The 23,131-nt window shown below is 44.3% G+C and overlaps 5 protein-coding genes across 10 annotated transcripts; 1 reads left to right on the plus strand and 4 right to left on the minus strand.

Moving 5' to 3' along the window:
- Positions 1-3,093: 3,093 nt before the first annotated feature.
- Slmap (Sarcolemma associated protein) lies at positions 3,094-8,784 on the minus strand. 5 transcript variants are annotated; one of them, XM_033379952.1, is made up of 7 exons: positions 8,438-8,784; positions 8,139-8,384; positions 7,919-8,042; positions 7,655-7,859; positions 5,027-6,417; positions 4,372-4,944; positions 3,094-4,306 (listed from the first exon to the last, which is right to left on the minus strand). In XM_033379952.1, the coding sequence occupies exons 5-7, from the start codon at positions 6,413-6,415 to the stop codon at positions 3,371-3,373; spliced, it is 2,898 nt and encodes a 965-aa protein (XP_033235843.1). In that variant the 5' UTR covers positions 6,416-6,417; positions 7,655-7,859; positions 7,919-8,042; positions 8,139-8,384; positions 8,438-8,784; the 3' UTR covers positions 3,094-3,370. The 5 variants fall into 5 exon arrangements, with proteins under 5 accessions (XP_033235843.1, XP_015036866.2, XP_033235844.1 ...); XM_015181380.2 differs by having other exon boundaries at positions 8,139-8,784; XM_033379953.1 differs by lacking the exons at positions 8,139-8,384; positions 8,438-8,784 and having other exon boundaries at positions 7,919-8,049.
- A 363-nt stretch (positions 8,785-9,147) lies between these two features.
- On the minus strand, positions 9,148-11,047 carry Spf45 (splicing factor 45). The gene is made up of 4 exons (XM_002133221.3): positions 10,944-11,047; positions 10,418-10,573; positions 9,338-10,361; positions 9,148-9,259 (listed from the first exon to the last, which is right to left on the minus strand). Exons 2-4 carry the CDS (start codon positions 10,553-10,555, stop codon positions 9,165-9,167), a joined length of 1,257 nt encoding a protein of 418 aa, XP_002133257.1. The 5' UTR covers positions 10,556-10,573; positions 10,944-11,047; the 3' UTR covers positions 9,148-9,164.
- A 1,005-nt stretch (positions 11,048-12,052) lies between these two features.
- On the plus strand, positions 12,053-15,146 carry LOC6902742 (protein-associating with the carboxyl-terminal domain of ezrin). The gene is made up of 2 exons (XM_002133220.3): positions 12,053-13,097; positions 13,157-15,146. The coding sequence occupies exons 1-2, from the start codon at positions 12,888-12,890 to the stop codon at positions 15,041-15,043; spliced, it is 2,097 nt and encodes a 698-aa protein (XP_002133256.3). The 5' UTR covers positions 12,053-12,887; the 3' UTR covers positions 15,044-15,146.
- Positions 15,147-15,548: 402 nt separating this feature from the next.
- Not3 (CCR4-associated factor Not3) lies at positions 15,549-20,666 on the minus strand. Of its 2 annotated transcripts, none has more exons than XM_001356255.4 (11): positions 20,405-20,666; positions 19,969-20,124; positions 19,704-19,801; positions 19,384-19,533; positions 18,501-19,319; positions 18,366-18,435; positions 17,939-18,310; positions 17,721-17,879; positions 16,885-17,531; positions 16,600-16,809; positions 15,549-16,490 (listed from the first exon to the last, which is right to left on the minus strand). In XM_001356255.4, exons 2-11 carry the CDS (start codon positions 19,991-19,993, stop codon positions 16,392-16,394), a joined length of 2,649 nt encoding a protein of 882 aa, XP_001356291.3. In that variant the 5' UTR covers positions 19,994-20,124; positions 20,405-20,666; the 3' UTR covers positions 15,549-16,391. The 2 variants fall into 2 exon arrangements, with proteins under 2 accessions (XP_001356291.3, XP_015036862.2); XM_015181376.2 differs by having other exon boundaries at positions 20,332-20,666.
- A 611-nt stretch (positions 20,667-21,277) lies between these two features.
- On the minus strand, positions 21,278-22,957 carry LOC4816337 (transmembrane protein 53). The gene is made up of 3 exons (XM_001356254.4): positions 22,342-22,957; positions 21,929-22,289; positions 21,278-21,872 (listed from the first exon to the last, which is right to left on the minus strand). The coding sequence occupies exons 1-3, from the start codon at positions 22,614-22,616 to the stop codon at positions 21,489-21,491; spliced, it is 1,020 nt and encodes a 339-aa protein (XP_001356290.2). The 5' UTR covers positions 22,617-22,957; the 3' UTR covers positions 21,278-21,488.
- Positions 22,958-23,131: the final 174 nt, after the last annotated feature.

Below are 23,131 nucleotides of genomic sequence, written 5' to 3' on the forward strand. Positions count from 1 at the left end.
TTATACACGTTTTGCTACACGTCAACTACATATTTTTGGAATAAACGCATGTTATAACGACCAATTTTTGCGTCATAAGGCCCGCAGGGTTATATGTACGTTTCCGTCTTATTTTCGGATAAACAACTTAATATGTATTTTCTCCTTTGCTTTTTAAGTTTTTTTCTCATATGGGCCAGGCCACAGATACCCTACAGTCGTATGTAAATATAAAGCAAGCTATTGGTTAACATAATTTGTTCTCTGTTTATTTATATTTGCAACCTGTCCAGCAGGACAATCAGCTAATTTTGGAAGTTGAATGGTGACATTTAATAGTACATAGAGTACAGAGAGTTGTTTAAGGTGTTAGATGGGTGGGAGGAGGCAGGGGAGAGGCGTTCAGTGCGTGTTATGAGGCGGATCCATTGGGTGTAACCACTAACCATACAGTATATAGATGTGCCAGTTCATACAACGAAATTGTCACACACCGACTGTATGGTTAGTGGTGTAACCTTTTTAAACGGCGGACGATGGCGCTACTATCGAGCAAATTGATCGCTAGAGGGTTGTTGTGTCTGTCTAGACGATACAGGTAGGACTTGGTGCTCGTGGCGATTTCCTGTTAGACCCAGGGAATGTCATGAGTGTCCTTATTGGTGAGATATGGGTGTGCTCTAGAAATGATTCTGAGAGCCTTATTTTGTAGTCTCTGGTTCTCCCGGTTACTGTGTCACAACGTCCTCACTGATACATAAGGGGGGTTGGCTGAATTTTCCCAGTTTTTTTTGTATCGTTCTTTTTGATAGAGTAATATTGGTCTAACTATTGCTAGATATATCCATCTTAGCCCAATAGCTGTTTTGCATGTGTAGAGTGCAGTCGTTGCCTTCTCCACTCTATTTTTGACATTCAGGTTCCAATTCCGCATCTTGTCAATTCGCTAAAGGAGAGCCTGCATCCATGTAATATTGGTGGGTTGAGGAGGAGGACCTAGTATTTAATCCCAGGCCGCGCGATAGTGTCCATTCCAACAGTTGCGCTAGCTTTGCGGGGATTAAGTCGCAGTGTTTGTGGGTATTTTCCCGAGAAGATAATTGCCACGTCGTCCGCGTAAGCCCCCCTTCCAGGACGCATAGAATCTTGTTGACTGCTCCACAGAACAAGGAGAAGAGGAGACAGGACACCACCATGCGGGGTGCTTCTGTTGACATGCCTTAACTGGGCGGACGATCCCATCGATGATGTCACAGTCCTACATATGAGCATCACCATGTGACGGTCTACCTCATGGTCAGTGAGGGCTTCCGGTATGGCGCCCAAAACAACGTTGTTGAAGGCTCTCTCAATATCGGGGAAGGCTATTAAGGTCAAGTAAGTACTCTTTGAGATGCAGAGATTGCACTAACGCTAAGGATTACTTCAAGAAGTGCCGTTTCCGTGGATTTTCCTTTCCGGTAGGCATGCTGTGCGCCTGACAGCAACTTAGGGTGTATAGTTGTCCTCAGTTGCAGCTCGACGAGTCTCGAGTTCATCAACAAAGTATTCCCAAACATCATTTCCACCTACAAAAATAATAAATGGTTGAGTGAGATGACCTTGAGTACATAATTCAGAGCGAGATCAATCGAATCTATTGATTGTGTTACAAATGAAGATGAAGCCTTCCAACGGAATTTTTGAAACTCCTTGAATGTCCCTGGCTTCCCACCGCACAATTTGCGCTAAAGATTGGCTCCGCAGATTTAATCATACTATTATAAACATAAACCAACCAAGACTGTGCAACGGTAAGGGTTTGATACTAAAAAAATGTATGAACAATTTAATTTACGCAACGATACTCAAAGGAGAACTCGAAGGTGAGGAAGTTCTCATTCCCAGGATTCCGATGATCCCAACAGATATGCCGTTTGACTATTAACAAATCACAAGCCTATCTTCGAAAGTGTGTGGTCTAAATCTGGAAAATCAATGTTTTTCTCATTGCCAATTATATGTGGCATCTTCACTGGTCGGAAGACCATCTGCGTTGTTTGTTTTTGCGCCTGATAAAAAAACAAATATTTTATATCACAAGGTGCTTGAGACTAAAGAAAAAAAAAAACAAACCAAAAAAAAGGAAAAAAACCTATTCAAGAATAATTAAGAATTAAAAAAAAAACATGATAAAATCAAAAATCAGCTTATTTATTGCCTGTAAGGCGCCACATTTGATTAAGAACTTTTTTTTTGCTGCGTGACAGAACAACATCTGTCATCTGCCGGGTCAGCTAGTTTTTAATATAAAACAAGTTTTTATAAAAACAGAATAAAATAATAGTGGAGTAGCACTATGAAATAAGAACGAAGATACAATCTGTACATACAAATCATAGCCCATTAGTAATATTTTGTAGATGCTTATCCAAGTTTTTACTTTTAAAATAATTTGGGCATAAGAGCATTACGGACTTGGATAATTTTCGATGAAACTGTCGATCGTTACGAATGCCAAGCGGCTGAAAATTTCACAATTCATTCTCAATGGTGGCCATCGGCATAGGTGTGTTTTCAATCACCTAGAAAGAAGCTGTGCTGTTTCGGTTCCCCTCTAAGTGCATCGAACGCCTAACAAGGTGGTACGACACGGGTCCGGGTCGCCAGCTTTTAAAGCAGGTAGGTAAGTAATAACTGGCCTGCCAGAGTGCAGTGCAGACATTGTCTGATTTTTTGTTGTTGTACAGGTTGTTTATTGAATTGTGGTTTGTGTTTCTGCATACATTATTACATATAATATATTCGTTTTATCTAATTTTTACATATTGCTATATCGCAAGCCTTCATTTGTGGTCGTGTCCACGTGCACACTCTCCAACCGCTTACAAAGACATCGAAAATAAAATCAAATAAAAAGTATAAATATATAAATCAACATTTAGCATATAAAATATAGATGGTACTAGTACATCGTTATCGCAACTTAATGCTAGCTTTGAAGACGCGCTCAGGGTGTATTGTGAGCTGGGACCTTCGACCGACTTATCCAATATTCGCTTCATGAAACCCCTTCGACAGCTTCTTCGGCCTTTCGAAGCTAGTCGTTGAGACGACTATTGAATTTTCGAGGGGTTTTATAATTAACTAACCTTGCGTTTCGTTATTTTTATTATGTACTTTTCAAATATTTGTATAATTTTTTCTTATTTTGGTTCGACGATTAATTTCAATTTACGACTTTAAATTTGGTGCTCAAAAGTGGGTCGAAAAGCAAATGTGGTATAATAAAGCTCGGCTAAGGGACTACTTATGTATAACTGTGAAAATGCGGCGGACTCCTTCGGATTGCAATAGCTTCTCAATAGCTCCGCACTTGTATTTTGTGGGGTCTAGGATGATTCGGGGTGTCCTAGATGCGAATGGAGAGGAAGTAGAGGAGGCCAGCAAGAGCAAGGCAGCCCAAAGGCACGAGCCGGTACAGAAATAGCAGATTTTGGGGCTCCTCATGCTTCAGCTTGAGACGAAGCTGTAAGATTTCATTGTTAAGCTGTAGATTGCTACTCTCAGATTGTTCTAGGCGTTCCTTGTAGACAATTAGCTCCTCCTCGCGTACCACCTGCGAGTCGTTTATGGCTGCGAGGTCCTCGTCCCAGGCTTTTTCAGTGTCCAGGCAAAGACTCTTATCCTGGCCAGACGCCTGACGCGGCTCATTGGCTGCGTCTGCCTCTGCCTCCAACACATCCTTTGCTTCTGTCTCCGTTTTAGGCTGCTCTGTATGGGCGTTGCGCTGAATTTCCTGCTCAAGTTGCTGCTTTAATTTGTCCATCTGCTCTTTCAGAGAGTGAATGTCGCTGGTTAGCAATACCGTCTTCTGTTTGTAACTATCACATTCCTCCTGCAGCATTTCGATAGCCTGATCTGTGGGGAAATCAGGTTCAATATTTGGAATCTCCTCATCGCGCACCAGCATCTCTTGGCTTTTCAACTTGTGCATCAAGCCTACAGGTTGCGATTGGCTATTCGGGTGCTCCAGCATTTCATCAATGCCATTCAGACGCGCATGCTTCGGCGAATTGTGAATGAATTCGTCGCTAGCAGCCTTCGCCGCCTCTCGCTTAATGCCCGCACTAAGCTCAGGTCGCATGTTTAATTCCTGCACATCGATCTCTTCATTCTGCTCCTGATCCTCATCTTCGGAGCCGAAGTCGTTAAGGATAGCCTTCAGCACATCGGCGCCTAGTGCGCCTCTGTTGAGATCTGAGTTTTGTAGCAACTTCTTCACCTGCGATCTGCGAATCACCTTTTTCTTGTTATCAAACTCGATCTGTTGATTGGGCGTTTTACTCTGAAAGAAGGGAGAAGGCGGGGGATATTACAAAAGCAAGCGTACGGACAATGTAATACGATTACCTTCCGATTTCCAGACCCTGTCGTTGCTTGTTCTTTCGTTTCCATGTCAAAAGCTTGCTCTACGGCCGAGTCCTTTTCCTGCGCCTCGTCCATACTTTCGTCGTCGCTGTTGTCCTCATACTCATCATCGTCATCGTCGGGAATAGCCGCGTCCAGCTGCTGCAAGACACTCTGCTCTTGAAGCTTCTGTTCGCTGTCATGCTCGTCTATGGTTTTCTGGAGTCGGACCACCTGCAGGCGCAGGTCGTCCATCTCACGCTCCAGTTGTTCCTTCTGCTGCTCCAACCGCTCTTCCTCCTGTTTCTTAGCCTCCTGTTGCTGACGCAGCGACTCCTTCTTGTAATCCAGGTACTCCTGCTGAAGCTTCTCGAGCCGCGCATTGAAGTCCTGCAGCGTCTGCTTCGATGTACCGATCTGAGCACGCAGTAGTACGCACTCATTTTCAGAGGTCTCATTCGCCAACTGTGCCCTCGACAGTGCTTGCATAGCATCGCAGCGCTCTTGGTACACCTTGCGCAGAGCCTCTTTGGCAGTTAATTGATACGTTGTCTTGTCCTCCAGCATCTTTACAATCTGCCAGGGACAGAGAGAGAGGAAGAAAGAGCGAGAGGTTTGTGACAGTGTCAGAGCAGCAGAAGGACAAATGAATCCTTACCTCGTTACGCAGCGCATTTTCTGGGACATTTTTCTCCATCATCTGCAATTTCTTCTCCAGAAGGTTGATCTTGTGAATCAGCTGATCCTCGGTAATCATGCTCTGCCAGCACATGGCCGAGTTCTTGCGCGTGGCGTCGAGCACCCCCTGCAAACTGTTCAATTTCGCCTTGAGGGTCTTCTCCCTCTGCGCGGCTTCCTGCAGAAATGAGTTGAGGCGCTGAATCTCGTCGAAACTAATTCTATTGGGTCCCAGCAGCTGCAGCTGATCCGAATCGATTGAGATGGCCTCCCTGCCATCGGGCATGAACAGTGTCACCCTGGCTATAATGCAGCCATGCACCTCCTGTCGCGAGTTCTCGATAACCTCCACACCAAATTTGACCGTGTCGCCGAAGTGAAGCTCGGCCGGATCATTGCCCAGTTTGTTGTCGTTGATGAAGGTGCCATTGCTGGACTTGGTATCTTTGACCCAGAAGCGGCCGTCCTGTGTGTACCAGAGCATCGCGTGATTGCGGGACAAGACCTTGCAGTCAAAGATCGCGTTTTCCTCGCTGGCCTTACTCTTGGCTATCAAACGGCCAACCTTGCACTCCTGGTTCGGCTGCAGCAGAATGGACCGCGTCTCAAACTTGTGCGACTTTGCCTCGCACTGCAGCACAATTTTGGCTTCGCCCTTAGCCGTGACTGATGCCGAAGCCGTCTCCGGGCTCATGTTTAGATCAGTGGATGACAATGCCAATCCCGGTGTCTGTGTTAGTGTCTGTGTCTGTGTCTGTGCTACCAACAGTGTCCCGTAGTCCGCCTCCCTTTGCTCTCTTTGCATGACCCCGTTGTTGTGTCCGCCCAATGACGAGAAGAGACTGCTGGCAGATAAAACACCCCCACCCACAGCCGTGTTGTTGGCGTTGAGAACCGAATTCAGTGTCATCTGTAGCACCTGGCTGGATGCAGGCAGTTGGGACGCCATGCGACGGTCTGGAGTGCTTGTACCCTGCAATGTGTTAGTGTTGGAGTCGGAGCCCTCCACATTATTGTTCTCCTGGTTCTCGTCCGACTCGTCTTCATTATTGCTGTCCGCCGTCTCCAGCTCGTGCTTCTCCCTCTCCATGGACTGAACAAGATCCTGCTCCGACTTCATTGTGTTTGTCGAGTCCATATTTAAGGAGCTTTGAGATTTCTTGCGTTTTACAGTCGACGCCCCTCCTCCTCCTCCGCCAACTGCTGCTCTCACCGACGCGAGCGATCCCCTCGCGGCTGTTTCAGTCGATGCTCCTCCGTTGCTCACTGTTGGGGATCCGACTGCTCCCGATGCTGTCGTCGATGTTGCTGGATCTGTTTTCTGTTCGTCATCTTTATTGTTCAGCCATTCGTTGCTCACCAAGACCATTACTGCACATCCGGAGTTTGGTAGCCAGGTGATTGGGTTCGGTTCGGAAATTTTGAGTAAATGTGTAGTGTTTTTTGGAGAAACGAAAAAGTAAAATGTTAAAGGCACAACCTATTTAAGTTTAAGTTAATATATGTGTGGAAACGGGGCGAAACGACCAATACAGACTGAACTCTCACGGGCATCTTGGTTTGAGTTTAAAACACAGGGAAAAATCTCGATCGAAAGGGTTTAGAAAAATGGAGTGGAGAATAGAGATTTGTAAAAACCGCTCTCTCTACTCTATATATGTAAATACTATGTAAGGAACACACCCAATTTTGTCAGAACAGAATAGCTATTTCCTTATGGTGCGTACAAGAGTGAGTTCAGTGCAGGCGCAGAATAATGTTCAGTATTTAGTATAAAAATAGATTCTTCAAATTATAATTGAACAAACCGAATGCGAGTGCGAGCCGTTTCATGAGTGCGTGTGTGGTGGTGAGAACAGGGAGAACAGGGAGAACAGAACCGCCAAAAATGATCTTATAGTCGAGCGTGAAATGGGAAGGGGAAGTGCACCCCACCCGGGTGCTCCACTATTGAGCCGGAAGATTGCTTAATACGTGCGTGCGATAAAAAACGAAACGGTGGACAGTAGCAGTAGCAACCCTTCGTTCATTCCCCTTACCTTGGTTGTCCAGAGGCGGCAATAGTGGGGACCGACCCGACAAAGGGGGAAACAACAACAGCCACCACTGTTGTGGGCGTGCGGCGCTTGGCGACTGGCGACTGAGCTAGTTATGCGCGTTCGAACAATGCGAGCGCTGTGTTGCTGATTGGCATGGAGCACAGCATAACATAACAAATTTGATTGGGGCGATGGCTTCGTGTGGCTGTTGCTGTTGCACTGCACAACTACATGCGAATGTTCCTGCAGCTGCAACTGCAGTCGGTGGCTGGCTGGTTCACAAGTTCACAGTGGAGAACGATGGGTGGCGGGCGCAGAGGTGTGTGGACGGGCTGGAGTCGCGCGACTCGCCTTTTTGCAATAAAACTGAGACACATGAACTTTCTGTTTTACTTTCGCTTAATTGAATTTAATTACACAGACATAGGGCTGCGCCGCTGACGATTGAGAATTTACCGTTTTCTGCATTTGTGGAAAAAAGGAACGAGGAATGTTTTTTTGGCACACACAATTTTTCAATGGGTAATCTGTTGTCGACAATTTCATCATCGATGCGCCCTTTCACTCACCTTGGGGATTTAATAACTTTCTTCTCTTTTTTAGGGTCTATAACTTGATTTATCTTTTTTTATTTTCGTTTGGCTTCGATTTTAATTGTTTTCAGTTCTCCAACTCTTCACAATAGGTAGTCGTATTAGGCACGACACGACACGACATTCTATTGTGACTTGCCACAATAGCAAGGCATGGTAGTCACATATTAAATCAAGTTTGCTTTAAATATAAGTAACTTGTAATAATTATCTAAATATTCATTAAAATAATATACTTACGTCGTTACAGATACGTGCTGCGTCGTGTATAGACCGCCTAACCTATTGGCTACCAGATCAGCGATTTATGGCGCAAACGACAGTCACACTTTATACGATAAGTGTGACCATATAAAAATATCACCTGAAATCGATGAAAAGTTTTCTCTCAGCTGATTTTAGCCCGATTGACTAATTAAAAATTCTTGAACAGGACTTTTTACAATCCTTCTCTACTCACTCTCGCTCCTTTGCTTACTCACTGACACATGCATTTAGAGCACATTCATGCATCGAAATGAAAAATAAATGAGAGCCGGTGCCGGAGAGGCGCATAAACTGGACGATCCAGGAGACCCAGTACATCCTCCGAGCCTTACTCAATGGCTGCTATGTCTAAGAGATCGGGACTCGGGTCTGATTGCCGACAGGCTGGACAGTAACATCTACTGGTTTCCCTGCACCAGGACTACGTGGACTGGAGCGACTGAAACAACGGAGACATTGAGCGGGTGCACATGACAGCACAACGTACATCACCTGTCTGCTGTTGTTGAAGGACAAACGACAGGTAGCTTGGCAGACGGGGCATGACGTGAGCCTGCCCCACCCACTGCCAGCTGGCCAAGGACGGGGTCTCCTGTATCCCACCAATGAACAACTTCATCTTCAGCCAAGAGCTACGGCCGACTATTGCCGAATACGACCGACAGTCCGAATGTGCCGTGGCCGGGGCCATCGATGCCGGGGATGAATGCCATGAAGCGTCTGCTCTTCTGAACAGATATCGGTAGCAATTTAATCCCTGAGAGACTATTCCGGCTTTCCTCCATGTCCACCCATGCAGGAGTTGACTCTGCAGAGGATCTCAGCCTCCGCACAAGTTACTGTTACACTTAAAAAATTACGTTTTCTTAAATAATACAAATATCTACAATTTTTAGCAATTCAGTGCTTACCCGTTTTTTTCTTTTCTACTTCATTCTAAACAAACGTATACAGTGCCACATACATATTTCGTTTCGAGCGAGCGCACGAAAAAAAGGAACAAAGTAGAAAACGAATAAAACGTCCTTTTTAAGAATTTTTAAATTTGTCTATCGGGCTAAGTAAGATAAACGACGCGCCGCGTTGTTTTCTAGATTTCGTAATTGTTAGGTATTCATTTCCTACATTTCGTTTTACCTGAAACATATGTACATTCCATCCTAGAGTATCACAGGCGCGATCTATACCAAATAGAAACTGCATTTTTTGTTTGCAAAAACTAATTTAATTGAAAACTTTTAAATTTGTCAAAATTGTAAAATCCAGCACGCACTTGTCGTCCCCCGAAGAAACGCCCATTAAGATCTACAACAGCTGGAAGGTTAAACGTAGACGCATTAGCTAAAATGTGAAAACAAAATAGACGATACACACACGATAGACGATAGTTACCTTTAATGGCACTTTCAATGCGCTTAAACTCCACAAAGATTTTGACGGCATCTTCTGGCGAAGTTCCGAACGCTTCATGAATGATGACACTATTCACTTCCCCATACTTGGTGTTACACTCGTCCTTCACTTCTGGCTCCAGCTCCTCATCTACATCGCCAGGACCAACCATGTTTCGTAGCAAAACCACTTTACTAGGATCTTTCATTATTTCTGTAATGCTGGGGACAGGCTCAGTGGCAGCAGGTGCAGTCACTGCCATTGGAAGCTGCGGTGGTGGCATAGCCAAATGGCCCGGGCTTGACGCTGAGGGAGGCGACGTGGATGGTGGCGTCACAAACACATCCTTTTCGTGAATGATGCGTCCACCACGCTTCGAGGTCTTCTCCACTTGCAAGGCCATGGACATTCCCTGCTCTGATTTTCCCAGTCCCTGTCCATCTTTAAAACCATATTTCGCCATTATCTTGGCAGCCACCGAACTTGCTGAGTACGGTATTGTTACGTTGGAGGAACCATCTCCATTGTCGATGGATATCTCTTGCAGTGACGGCGGGGGAGCGATTGCGGCGCCCCCTCCTTGTTTTGCTACAGATCCCGGGGGTGGGGGACTGTACTTGTCCTCATCGCTTTGTCTCTGACCAAATCCGCTGAACTTCATTGACGGCGGTGAACGTGAGGCGTCATCTCTGTGGTTTTCTCGGCGTCCACTGCGACCACGTTTTCGATCTCTATCCCTATCGCGATCGCGGTCTTCGCGGCCGCATCCTCCAGCGCCGCCAACACCACTGTTTCGTGACTTTTCACTGTTCTTCGTTTTTTCTTTTAGTTTCTCATACTCGTTGGGCCACTGCGGATCGTACTCATCCACAAAATCCCAGTCATCTTTCTTTATGCATTCAAGTACCGGAGGTGGCAAAGCGGTGCCCGAAATTACGGGTTTGGCCCCCGAAATGTTCGAAAAGGGGGGAGTTTCCGATTCCGCAGGGCGCTTGGCGCGGAGATTTACCAGCGGTGTCATTAGCTGAAGATAAAAAAAGTTGTACAATGGGGTAAATTATGTTCCTCAGACAATCTCACCGGTTTCTTAATCGGTTCCTTTGGTTTGGGAAGCTGTGCCTTTTTAACTGCGAGCTGTGTTTGCAGCATTTTGATGCCCGATGACCATCCATCTATTTGACTAGCTCGAGCTTTGTCTATATCGTCGTACAGATCCATATTTTTATAATTTTCCACCTAAAAGTCAATTAGTTGATATGTATAAGTTAAAGCCAAGCCTGTTTAAAAGTGGAATCAGAATCGAAATCCTGCCAGCATTCGTATCGGTGTGTTCCTGAACGCAGACACTTTGCTATAGTGTGCGCAAATGCGTTATTAACAAAGAAAATTTTGACGGATGCTGATTATATATATTTTTCGAGATTCAACTGATTTTCTGAGTTTGACCGCGGCCGAGAAAATTAAAACATAAACATGCTCCACACACACAATAAATATAACTAAACGGTCTTAAATATGCTGACGAATTATTTAAGTTCGATCACACATATTCCTCGTTTTTGATATCCGGTTTAATATTACTAGATAGATAAAATCAATTTCCTACTTGACTGGCTTGTTTGTAATACTTGATTTGTTTTCCTTGCTTTAATTGTTTTATTTTGGTGCCTCAACATATAGCCGAACTTAGCCCACTTAAGCCCCCTCTATTAAAATACTTTTAACTACTTGAGGTAAAAGGTGGAAAATATTAACGATTGTAAATTCTTCTTGTAGATTCATGCCATCTTTATGAGATATCTTTCACCTGAACTGCTCTAAAATGATTAAATTTGCATTATTTTCGGTGGAATATTGAAATACCCGCTTCGCTTATAATAGGTTAATCGTTCTCCGTCAAGGATATTGCTCAATTTTGATCTTCCTCCGAATAATACTGGCTATATAGAACATTTAGCCACGCGCACATATTTTTATCCGATTAATGAATCAATTTTCTACTTGACTGGCTCATTTTAAATACTTGATTTTTTTCCTGCTACGACGATTGCTCTAATTGTTTTAGTTTGGTGCCTCAACAACAGTATATCGGTAAGAAATCAAACTTAGCCCACTTAAGCCCCATTTATTTAAACAGGATAACACTAGAGCTAAACCGCGGAAAATATTACTATTAACAATAACTATTCTTATAGTTCTTCTTTTAGATCCACCCTATGTTTTATCTTTGCTAAAATAAAAGACCACGAGATCTTTCACCTGAACTGCGATTAAATTCTTCAAAATTCACAATTGTCGTAGAGTGTATTTTAATATTCACTGGCCGACAATAGTCTAATCGTTCTCTGTCCATGATCGGAAATCAAATTCCTCTGTTTATATATTCTCTTGCTACCTTAGTGAAATTGCTGTAAAAGGTGACGTTTGTTTCAACACCATATTTTCTTGATTTTTTCTATATTTTTATTTGGTTAGCTGTTAATAAGTTCAAAACAAATAGCCAGAAAAAATTTCAAAAATCAATTTTTTAATTAAAAAAAACAAAAATATATATTTTTGTCAAAGAAAATGGGTACATCAGCCATATATATTTTGTATGGAAAAACAGTTCCAAGGAAAAAGTTTTAAGAATAATTAACTCTATTAATAATTAATGAAGTTTTGGTAGAGATAATACCTCAAAATTGTCCCATTCATGATTTAAGTCCTTCAAGGTATCGTACTGCCTTGTAAAGGCATAAACTTTTGCTGCAAGGAAGCTCCACTTATACTCAATTAGAGTCCAAAAGTCCAGACTCATTGCAGCCCACTTGATCAGCGGTTTATTGTGTGTTTCAAAATAACCCATTGCTAAAATTTCCATTGATCACAACTTGCTACAAGCACTAACCATACAGTATATAGTGTATATATATTGTTGCTCGTTATGACGATATTTATGATCTATGAGAAGACGATTTATGAGATCTGAATCCGTCTGAATTCAAGTCTAAGAAATTGTGTTTTTCAAAAAGGCCATGCGCGCATCTTTAAGACTTAGCGGGGTTTGCCAACTTTGTTTTGATACGTGAGGTTACAATTTTCGTGCAAACACTTTGCCTGGGGATTGTGCAAGTGCCGTCTTGTCGACGATTTATGCGGTAACCGTGTGGATCTATTCAAAATTTTGAAAAGGTATTTAGAAATCGATTCATTCGCGAAGCTTTTCGACCAGTTTTCATGCCGGCTAATTTCATTCTCTTGATCCTCCCTGTTCTCCCTCAAAAAATTGTGTGCAATATAGAATTGTAAACTAAAAATTCCTTTTTTTTTAATTCTTTTTGGTTTGATGCAATTATGAGTCGATCCGCTTATCACTTTTACTGCTAACACTGCGCTTCTCAAAACATTAAAAACATGATTGCACATACATATATGAATGTAGCGGTTTTTTATGTCGTGAAACGTTTTGAAACGTCTGCAGAGTATGTGGAAAAAGGTATGTTTCCAATTAGTTTCCATGCGAACAGCTGAGTTGGGAAAAAAGAAGTAGCTCTAGGCTCCAACAACAATGGGCAATGAAGGAAGCAAGTTAAAAGGCTTAATTATTGACAAAAATGCGGTAGAGGTCAACGACTTCTGGGCCCTATATAATGCAGAATCCCCAACGACGTCCAACGAAGAGGGCGGCGGCGCTCAACTTCTGTCCATATTTCAAGGTGAAATTCTAGTGAAGGGGCAACTATGGAGTCCAGTGGGCCCTATGGAGAGAGCCATAAAGGTATGAATGAGAAAAGTAAATCCTTCCCGAAGGTATATAATTAAGCAAGCTTTTTTTAGAACCTCATGATCTATCGACATCCGTACATATTAAAATATGTGACCACATGGGAACAGTCGGGACAAAAGCATCTTGCCACGGAGAGAGTCAGGCCACTTAACGACGTGCTAGCTAAACAGAGCGACATACAAGTGTGCCTGGGTCTACGAACTATACTGTGCAGCCTAATATTTTTGATTGAAAAGGCACTGGCAAGACATTTGAATATATGCACACATTCCGTTTATGTGACAGACAGTGGGAGCTGGCGTCTGGCTGGCTTCGAGTACGTTTGGAAGGCTAAAGAGGTTAACAAACAATTGCTCGATCTTGCAAGTACTTTTATGGATCCAAAAAACCTCGGGGAAGATTTTGAGCAGTTCGCTTTTGCTTCCCTATGCGAGAGTGTCCTGGAAAAATGTAGACCTGCTGCCGGCGACGCTGGTACTCCGCATGTGCCCGATTTTCGCGAGTATTGCAGCACCCACTTAAAACACAAAAACACGGAGCTAAGACCCAAGCTTTCAGCCGTCTTACTGCATCCGTACTTCAATCATGAGTTTGTACTAATACATTCCTTTCTCTTTGAGTTGCCGTTGAAGTCGATCCAAGAGCGCCAGCAATTTTTTAGCACTTTAATTGATCGTTTGCGTTGCTTTGATGAGCAAATGGTGGCCTCTCAGCTTGCCAGCGATTTGCTCTCCAGGATGGTTCTACTCGATCCCACCGCCCAACTGTGTGTACAACCGTACGTGCTGCGGACAAAGGTCACAGACGGCGCAGGCGCAACGGTATCTCTGTTTTCTCCACAGACTTACGTACAGTATCTTCTTCCACATATACTCAAGATGTTCCGCCTCCGAGATGCACAAATCCGTTTGATACTATTGGACTATTTTATGGAGTACGTTCGTCTCTTGGACGATGAGCAGCTACAGAGTGAGATTCTCCCGCATTTGCAGCTCGGAATGAGCGACACCAATGACGTGCTAGTGGCCAAAACATTAAGGTCCATGGCTGATTTGGTGCCTATTTTAGGGGCAAATAAAGTTCTAGGTGGAGACCGTCGCCGCTGTTTTTCCGATGGTCGCCCGCATGCAGCTGTATCCACAGACAGCCAGCATCTGTTGACAGAGCCGCGTTCCATAACTCCTTTAATGAATGGCAATTCCATAGATGCAGAAGACGACGAATTCATGGTTTCCGGCAGCCCCCTGCCAACGGAAAACAATGTAGCTCCTCTGTCGTTGCGACTTAGTCCTGATGGCGGAGAAGACGAGAAAGATCAGACGAATTTAATTGAGAAACCTCAGGAGACGGACCGCAGCAGCGACCCTGAAATCAATTCCAATAGTTCCACCGCTGACCACGACAACACACTGATCAATGCGGATGAGGAGGAGGTCTGGTCCGACTGGGACACTACAGATGAGCTGCAGCGCCTGCATGTTAAGCAAGCCGGATTGGAGGAACAGTTGCCCACTGGCGAGTTGGCTTTGAATATTTTGGAGACCAACAGTAGTGCCTCTACGCAGGCGACGCAAGCCTCTTCGAGCGACTCCTACCGTACCGCCTGCTCCAACCTATCAATATCAACCACCAAGCTAGCGGCGCAACCAAGTCGCATGCTCATCGATGATCTGAATGCCCTCGATATACAAGTGCAGTTGGCTACGCCGCCGGGTAGATCAGAGTTGACAGAGTTTGATTTTTTCAAGGACATGGAGCCGGTCATAGAATGCAAAGCAACTAGTAGCAGTGCCCCGACAGAGGTGATTCATGTGGACGCCAGTCGCTTTGCGGCAGCCACAGTGACCCCCAATGGTGACGATCTGGGCGATGAGGCGAATCAGGGTTGGGGTCACGACGATCAGGATGAAGATGATGTTGTATGGGGCACGAACTAGAACACTAGAACAAGAGGTCTGCAGGTTGAAATTCTGTAAACTGTACAATAAAGTCCATGCCATGTAATTGAATGTCATGTATATTTTGATGCATTTTCATTAATCTTTAAAATGTTTTCATTTTTTTTTTCGTTTTGTTGTTCTGCATGCGTTTAAAACTATTTTTGTAAAATTGTTAAATATTTCCTCATACATTGCTAGCAAAAATGCTATATTTACGCAAAAACATTCTAAAATGCGGTTATTTTCCCTTTTCTTTATCCATTAAATTAATCATTTGACTATTAATATTAACATGTAAACACTCCATCAGAACAAAATCTAAAAACAAGCGTCTAAAATGAATTAACGGAACAAGTTCTAGCTTTTACTTCGGTGCCATGCCATTTGGAGGAGATCTCGGATCCAACGAGGAGGTCGAAAGCAAACACTCTAAACACATCTTAAAGCAAAGGCTAGAACCATTCCAACGTAGAAAAATCAAAAGAACAGAACGCCGAATAAGTTCAACTATTTACTCACGCTTTTATTTTGTTTTTGTTTTTGTTCTTATATTTAAAAAAGTTTCATTTATGCATTAATTTGTTGTTTTGTTTCCTAGCCTTTCGGCACATCATGCAACTTAATCAATGATCTTAGTAATCGTAATTACATTAATAAATTTAAATAAGATCAGCTGAAATTTGTTTGTTTTTCTTTCGCGTCTTATTCTAAACGCGAAAAAACGCATAAAAATCGGTGCGCTAAATGTTTTTGATGTTTCTTTTTTTTTTGTGTTTTTGTTTTTTATCATTAAAAGTGTACTGCATTCGGATGCGACTTTTATACATTATGCGAATTAGGAGTTGAGAGGGAATCACGTAACTATTTGCAATGCTATTTGCTTGAATGGATTGAAGGAACGCTAAGCGACATGGATCTGATCTGGGGTCTGGGAGTTTTGCATGGTTCGATTCTTATTCTGTATCTCTCTTGAGCTTGATTTCTGGAGGGCCGTGTGAGATGGTTCGAATAGTGTAAAAAAAATAAACGTAATTATAAACAATAAAACATTTATATAAAAAAGCATATGTTTTTACATGCATTCCGAACAATTATCATACTTCATTTTTTTCCTTTTAACTTATGTTTACAGTTTGCTGGCGTTATCGCTTATTTTTCTTTCCTCTTCTCTCTCTCTGTTGTTTATTGTTTCTAGGCATATGTAAGTGTAATGGTTATGGGTTTGAGTTTGGGAGCGGGTGGGGTTGTGGTTGTGGTTTTTTATGAAAATGGTATTGGTTTCATTTATTTTTTTAATGGATTGAATTTCTTATAGACAGACGAAGCAACACACATCGCAACATTATCAATTGAGCTCCTTGTCTTCTAAGTACTTGTATTCAAAGGTGAATCCCTCCTTCTTTCGCTGACTCCACTTTTCATAGTCAAAATAGATGTACGTACCCTGGGAATAGAGGGGAAAGGTAGGAAAGTTCTTGGTCAATAGACTGCTGTTGCTGCTGCTGATTAATTTCTCCGGCCATTGCCATTGCCATTTGATCTCCTTTGCTCACCTGTTCGTAATCATCGTTGATAATCTTGGGCTCCTCGTGCCGTTGAAACCACATCATGTACTTGGTGTGGAATCGCCAGCTTTGCTTTTTCAGTGCCTTTGCGGCCAGATATTGGGCTTTGGAGCCTTCCATGTAGTAGAATACAAAGAACAGCGTCTCCGTTGAGAGTCGTTGATAAAATTCAACAGTATCGTATATTGGCAGCTGTGCCTGGATTGAAGTGAAAATTTTATTTGTAAAATTGTAATTCATTCGCATTCATACACTATTCGCATGAAGACCCACCTGGGGATAGTGCGCTGGAGTGGGGACAGGGGCGCGATGGAAATACGTTTGTAGCTTCTCCGTATCCATGGGCTGTGGCAGGTGATAGTAGGCGGCCTCCATCATTTGAAACTGCACCTGATGTTCTTTCTGAAGTGGCGTTGGCCCCAACGGCGTTACTCCCAGCAGAGTCGGAATGTGGGCTTCCGTTGTGGCCATTTGCTGTTGGGAAGTATGCGTCTTGGCACTACCGCTGGTTGGCTGACCCGCAGCATTTGCCAGATTCATGAGCCCACTGCCAGTTGTGGATCCATTGCTGGCTGCCGCGGCATGTGCTGCAGCCGCAATTGTTCCCATTGCAGCCGCTGCCGCAGCAGCAGCTGCGGCTGCGGCTGCAGCTGCAGCTGCATTTTGCTGCTGTTGGGACGCCACTTGCTGCGGCTGGTTGGCAGTATTTTCCGTACTAAAATGCTGTTGTAGGAGTGATTGCTGCGACTGCTGCTGCCTCGTGTCAATGTTGCTTTGCTGCTGCTGCGTCTGCGGCTGCTGGCTTAGCGAATTTACATCGATCGCGGATCGATTGATGGCTTCCTGGGCCATGGTTTTCAATGAAATTGCATCAACGACATTGCTATTGCTGTCACTACTACTGACCGAGACAGGTAGACCTGCAAATATCAAATACATTTTCAATCAATTTGGTTAAATGGCACAGGGGAAGAGCCGTCTGGCTGCTCCCAGGGGAAATGCTTTTTTTAGGGGCTTTAACCAATTCTGATCAACATCTGTCGGGTGGCCAATCCGAGGCTTGAACCAAATGTGTTGTGCCGTTCCCGACAGATATTGGGACATCATACCGTTTTGCAAGTGTGAGGAATTTGTTTGAAGATTGGATAATTGTGCCGGCTGTTGCTGCTGGTGTTGTGGCTGTTGGGTCTGTGCGCCGGCTCCCACAATGGCGGCTACCGTTGTGGATATGGGCTGCTGTTGCAGTACAGGACCGTTTTCCAGGAGTGCTAGAAAGAGGACTCCACGATAAATAAGAACTTTACGCATGCCTGTATCTGGCGCATACATGTGTTGTGTTTTGCCACCGCCGCAAATGCAATTGTTGGTGTTGCTTGAATCACAGATTGGCCTTGAACGTTGCTGATACTTGCAATCGCTGGTGTAGCAGAACTTGAGACGACTGCTGCGGCAGCTGCAGCAGCGATGCTGGCGGCAGTTAGGCCAGGCGTTGGGGCATGCGGTTGTACGGCAGGATTGTGACCACTGGCTGTTGGTGCGGCCGCCCCCGTGCCTGCGCTCACACTAGAGCTTCCACTGCCGTTGCCGCTACCGTTGCCACTACTGCTGCTCGGGGCTGAGTTGGAGGCAGCTACCACCGCTGCAGCCGTGGGCAGCTGCTGGTTTTTGCTGGGCGTTGAGCTGACAATCTTGACTTGAGCTAAACAATGGAGAGTCATTAGGAAGAGACGACAGGTACAGTTATAGGTACTTACTTTCACTACCCGGAGCCACCTTGGCCGTCGCACGAACGGGCGTGGGCTTGATGATCTGCTGGGGTTGTGGCTAAGAAAATAAGGAAATAAGGGTTCTGCCTCCATATGATCTCCATGTTCATCCACAATACTTACTTTCGATTTGCTGATGGTATTGCTTTCGCTGCTTTTGTTGCGTTTATCGCCGCTGCCGCCGCCTCCGCCCCCGCTTAAGGTGGCCGCGCTGCCCGCCGGATCCGTCGACGTTGTCGCCGAAGATGAGGCCGCGCTGGTATCGCTCGCATATCCCACATTGCTGCCATTCGACTGGGCCGCTGCCTGTTGCTGCTGGAACAAGGCAGCGCTGGCCGCGCTGCTACCAGTATTCGCTGCCGCCTGCACGGATGCCGGCAGCACTTGTTGTACTGTGACGGGCGATTGGGATGGACTGCCTCCGGAGGTAACACTGCTAGGGGACCCGCTGGTTTCGTTGCTATTGTTGCTGTCCGTTGTCGCCGTCCCGCTGAGCTCCACCTCGTCCAGGCCAATGATGTCGTCGTAGATGAACTCATTCTCCTCGAAGTCAGGCTCTTGCGACGAATCAATGTAATATTCGACATCGTCTTTGATCTTGTTCACTTGATCCGCTTCGACGCCGTCGTTGTCGAGCAACCGAAGCAGAGTTTCCAGCTTTGTTATGTGAAATTTATGCCTGTCCAACTTGGCCCGCAGGTCGTCCATGCGCTCCTGCTTATCCCGGTCTAATCGTTTCTTTTTACCCGCCAGCAGAGACTCAATTTCGCTTTCGTATTGATCAATTTGTATTTGCAGTGAGCTTATTGAGCTGGTTAACCAATTTCGCGCATCGTCTTTGATCCGCTGGGCTGGATCCATTTTTTGTGCGGCGCCCAAGCCTTCCTTGGAGTAAGCCTTTGTTTTTGTCTCGCGCTCGACCACCTTGAAGCGTTCCATTTGCTGTTAGAGAATGAATGATTTTCAGTCACATCCAATACGATCCAGTTTATTTAGAAAATCTCACCGTTTCAATGAGCCTTCGATTTTCAAGCAGAGAGCTCTTATCCTTGATCTCGGCCGAGGCAATCCAGGATTTGATTTGATCTCGTAATCGCTGAAGTTTCTTGATTTCCTTTTTGAGATCTGCCTCATATTTCTCCTGCAGATGTTTTTGCTGTGGAAAGAAAGGCAAGGAACAAAATTCGAATTAATTTGCTTGCTGAACTTCAAGAGAGAGCGGAGTGGAGTGGAGTAGAATATGGAGTAGAGCTGAGCTCCGTTTGATCCATTTGTTGATACAGTGTGTAAAACCATCCGCTAGACAGATCAGTTTACAAGTCTTACCTTCTGGTTAGTGTTCGTAGCATTGTGTACTTTCTTCCAAATATCTTCAAACGTTTCGACGCCCTCGGCTACTTTTTTTAAGCATCGATCAATTTCGCCTAGCCCCACAGAGAAAATAGAAAATACAGATGTGGTTGTTTGTAATTAGGAGACATTTTCACTTGTTTATGCAAATGTAGAGCACTGTAGAGCTGAGAAGGCAGACACACACACACACACACACACATATTGCAAACACTTTTAAAAGGAAATCTGTTTTGCTTACCTTGCAATTTCCTCGTCGCAGCCATGGCTATGTATGCTCTTGTGGATTCTGTTGACGCAGAAAGTCAGACATAGTCTGCTTCTAGCTGTGGCGGAGCAGTTCGTTGGTTATAACACCCTAGCCGCCTGGGCAGGAACCCTTTCTGTGCTCTGGAGTCTGCAAATGTTGCAAAAGTTTAATATTCAAGCAGTAGTTTAGAAGGGCCAACAGCACACACACAGACACAGAGCGCGGCGTGGCGGCGAAATGTGTCGAATTTTGTTGTGTGGTGATGCGCGTATCTTCAGATGGAGGGAGAGCACCGAGGAGTCAGTCAGTGCAGCGGACTGAGAACCCTCTGCTCTGGGTTAATTGACCATTTACCTCAATTTGGCGAGAACGCTCCTCAGTGCTCAGCCAATAAATGACTGACTTTTCTTCTTGCGTGTAGGGATACCTTCGGGCCGTCCGTCGATGCAAGATTTCGATTTTTTGGCTCAACTCAGTTCTTTGGCGGTTTGGAGTGGCAAACACAAGGTGGCAGCTGTGCTTGTGTTGTCTTAAAGTTGATAAGTTTAGCTTTTAAAGTGTGCTGAGGCTTGAAAGATGTAGAGCTGTTTGCATTTATACATTTAAATACGCTTAAAGATTTTTCGCTTGCTTTTTGTTCTCTTCTTCTTCGCACATTCCGCCATCTTGAAACTGAGTAGCCGCCAGGGCTGGCGTGATGCTTCAACGCAGTGTTGATTTTTATTTTTACTGCCCTGCGGAGTGAAATAGTATTTAGCAAGTGAATGGCTTCATTTTTAAAAATGTTTCTCGGAACGCTCATATTTGATTATTCCAGAAGTAGATAATGCGGAATGGGTCTTCAAACTGTAACTGAATTGATTCGTTTGCGGTATTTTGAATATTTTAATATTGAAATCTACTCGACATATTTACTCTTTAAGATTGTTTACATTTTTCGCCTGCGTGCCGCACAGCTAATGACAATTGCTATTATCAATTTAATGTCAAGTGCGAAATATTCGAATATCCTTTGGTGCAAAGATAACTGATAGCAGCTCATAACTGATAAAAAAAATCAAAGAAAAACAGATACATAGATAGTTCAACAGAAAGAGGGGGATTATAAATGTTCGTGAATTCCGATACGATCACATTTTCTAATAACACCATTAAGGAAAGGACATCAACTGATTCGTTTTCGAACCGTTTTTCACGCGCTCATTTCTATTTAAACTTAAAGAGTAAGGTGCCAAAAGCGCCTTTTACAAGTTACATATATGTAAGTAGAGAGCAGTCGATGCAAACGACGAACAGTTGCTTACTTTTTGAAATTAGGGTTTATTAACTGCGCTTTTTGCTGCGGATTTTGCAAAATGTTTGCAAAGATTTAGTTAAATAACTCTTAAATTCGTTTCTACTATAAAGCGCTTAAAGTTGTGTTTAGTAATTACATTTTTCTTTAAGAATTAATTGTTACACTGCTCGAATGGTTTTACAATTATTTTGTGCCTGCGTCGGTTTCCATCCATCTAATCGTACTTCAGATTTGTCTGCTGTTGCCTCTCTTGAAGCTCGTTGGACCCACATCCCGGGTGAGCAACGGTAACATTAAAAGCAGGTAGTGCCATGCATTTCCTAACAAAATTGCAGACGCATTGGACATACTGATCGGGATATTTGGTATAGATCTTAACGTGCTCAGCATCCTCGAAGCAAGCCGACGTAACATCAATTCCTTGATCGCGACGCAGCCGAATGAACTTCTCTACATCTTTATAAGGGATAACCACATCGCCCTTGGAATACAAAAAAAGCTGGGGATATTTGTTTGCTTCATTTTTTAGATCACAAAATGGACTGGCGTGGACCGGTGACGATTTCACAAATAAGCTTTTAAAGGCCGCAAACGTTTCCTTGAAAACTGGAGCCGTTAGATCTTCGCTTTTCTCGATCGTTAAATTCTACCTACCTCCAGAAACCACAGGAAACTCAGGCCGATTGTTATTACCAGCGCTGAAATGCAATTGCAGCGCTTTTCCTTTCCGTAAATGGCCGTAATAGCGCGATACAACCCCAACATACGGCGCTCGCCAGGTGCAGAGTCGAAGATGACGCCGCGCACCTGCAGCGGAGACTTGTGCTTGATGACAGCCAAATTAATGTGCTGATACAAATAGGCACCGCCATTGGAGAAGATGTGAAAAATCAGAGGGTGAGCATCAAAGTTCATGTCTTGAATTAGCTTGAGGATCTTTTCGCCAATAGGAATCATCTCGGAACGCTTCCAGAACAATGTGTCCACCGGTGCCGTATATCGAACAGTGATAAGGCTGAAAGAGAGGGAAATGAAACCCCAGGCGGCAGAGAGCTCCACAAACTTACCCTCTGTCCTCGTATATCTTGGAATACTTCATCAAATAGCGGTCCTGGCATCCCGCCCAGCCCAGCAGCATTACAATGGGAACATTGTTATCCTCGTTGTCATTGTCATTGGCCAAAACAAAATCGTTCTCTGCAGAGGGCTTGGGAAACTTGATGAAATATTCCAAGGCATCTTCTCGCTCTAGACCTCCGACTCTTCTAGTCGCCGTTGCTCCGTACTGAGTGGCCATATCATCCGCTGAGAGGCCATACGGATGTGTTGATGGAGACGACATCTTGTCATCTAAATCTGTAATCTCCACTCACTTGAATTTCTTATATAATAAAAACACAATTGTGATTTGTTGGGTTTTGAGAGCTTTTTTGCTTGGTTACGCAAAGCCTACTGCCAGGATACGCTTCGCTCGAAGTCCTGCGGCATGTGTATTGATTTTATCAGCCCCCCAACGAATACTGATTAAAAATGTCAACGATGTCCGTTTTGTTTCTAAGGACAGTTGCTCCAGCTCATTGATTTTTTTCACCCAGCCACCAGCCACACAGCACCAGACAACGATAACACGACTTGACCTTCCTTCGCCAAAAATGCTTCCTGATGCAGTAGCAGTAGCAGTAGCAGCAGCAGCAGCAACAGCAACATGCCGCATTCCAATGGAAATGGCCGTTGCGGTTGCCGCTTCCAGCCGGTGGTCCTCTTCGCCATTGGGTTGGACATGCGCAGTGGGCTTGCCCGACTGATGTGCGTAATATGCAAAAAGGTGAAAGTTGTTTCCAAACCCCCTTGGAGCCA

This window comes from Drosophila pseudoobscura, chromosome 4 (genome assembly GCF_009870125.1).
Source record: "Drosophila pseudoobscura strain MV-25-SWS-2005 chromosome 4, UCI_Dpse_MV25, whole genome shotgun sequence".
In the NCBI taxonomy this organism is placed as follows: domain Eukaryota; kingdom Metazoa; phylum Arthropoda; class Insecta; order Diptera; family Drosophilidae; genus Drosophila; species Drosophila pseudoobscura.

Bases quoted from the DNA above. Each gene is read 5' to 3' on its own strand.
- LOC4816337 (XM_001356254.4), bottom strand. From the start codon at position 22,616: ATGTCGTCTCCATCAACACATCCGTATGGCCTCTCAGCGGATGATATG. The intron at 22,290-22,341 runs GTAAGTTTGTGG...CCTCTCTTTCAG, and splicing joins AAGATATACGAGGACAGAGG to CCTTATCACTGTTCGATATA. The intron at 21,873-21,928 runs GTAGGTAGAATT...CCAGTTTTCAAG, and splicing joins GTTTCCTGTGGTTTCTGGAG to GAAACGTTTGCGGCCTTTAA.
- Slmap (XM_033379952.1), bottom strand. From the start codon at position 6,415: ATGGTCTTGGTGAGCAACGAATGGCTGAACAATAAAGATGACGAACAG. The intron at 4,945-5,026 runs GTAAGGATTCAT...TGTCCCTGGCAG, and splicing joins AAAATGCGCTGCGTAACGAG to ATTGTAAAGATGCTGGAGGA. The intron at 4,307-4,371 runs GTAATCGTATTA...CCCTTCTTTCAG, and splicing joins CAGGGTCTGGAAATCGGAAG to AGTAAAACGCCCAATCAACA.
- LOC6902742 (XM_002133220.3), top strand. From the start codon at position 12,888: ATGGGCAATGAAGGAAGCAAGTTAAAAGGCTTAATTATTGACAAAAAT. The intron at 13,098-13,156 runs GTATGAATGAGA...AGCTTTTTTTAG, and splicing joins CTATGGAGAGAGCCATAAAG to AACCTCATGATCTATCGACA.
- Spf45 (XM_002133221.3), bottom strand. From the start codon at position 10,555: ATGGATCTGTACGACGATATAGACAAAGCTCGAGCTAGTCAAATAGAT. The intron at 10,362-10,417 runs GTGAGATTGTCT...TTTTATCTTCAG, and splicing joins AGGAACCGATTAAGAAACCG to CTAATGACACCGCTGGTAAA. The intron at 9,260-9,337 runs GTAACTATCGTC...TTAACCTTCCAG, and splicing joins CATTGAAAGTGCCATTAAAG to CTGTTGTAGATCTTAATGGG.
- Not3 (XM_001356255.4), bottom strand. From the start codon at position 19,993: ATGGCTGCGACGAGGAAATTGCAAG. The intron at 17,532-17,720 runs GTATGATGTCCC...TGATATTTGCAG, and splicing joins TTCCTCACACTTGCAAAACG to GTCTACCTGTCTCGGTCAGT. The intron at 16,491-16,599 runs GTGAGCAAAGGA...CTCTATTCCCAG, and splicing joins TCAACGATGATTACGAACAG to GGTACGTACATCTATTTTGA.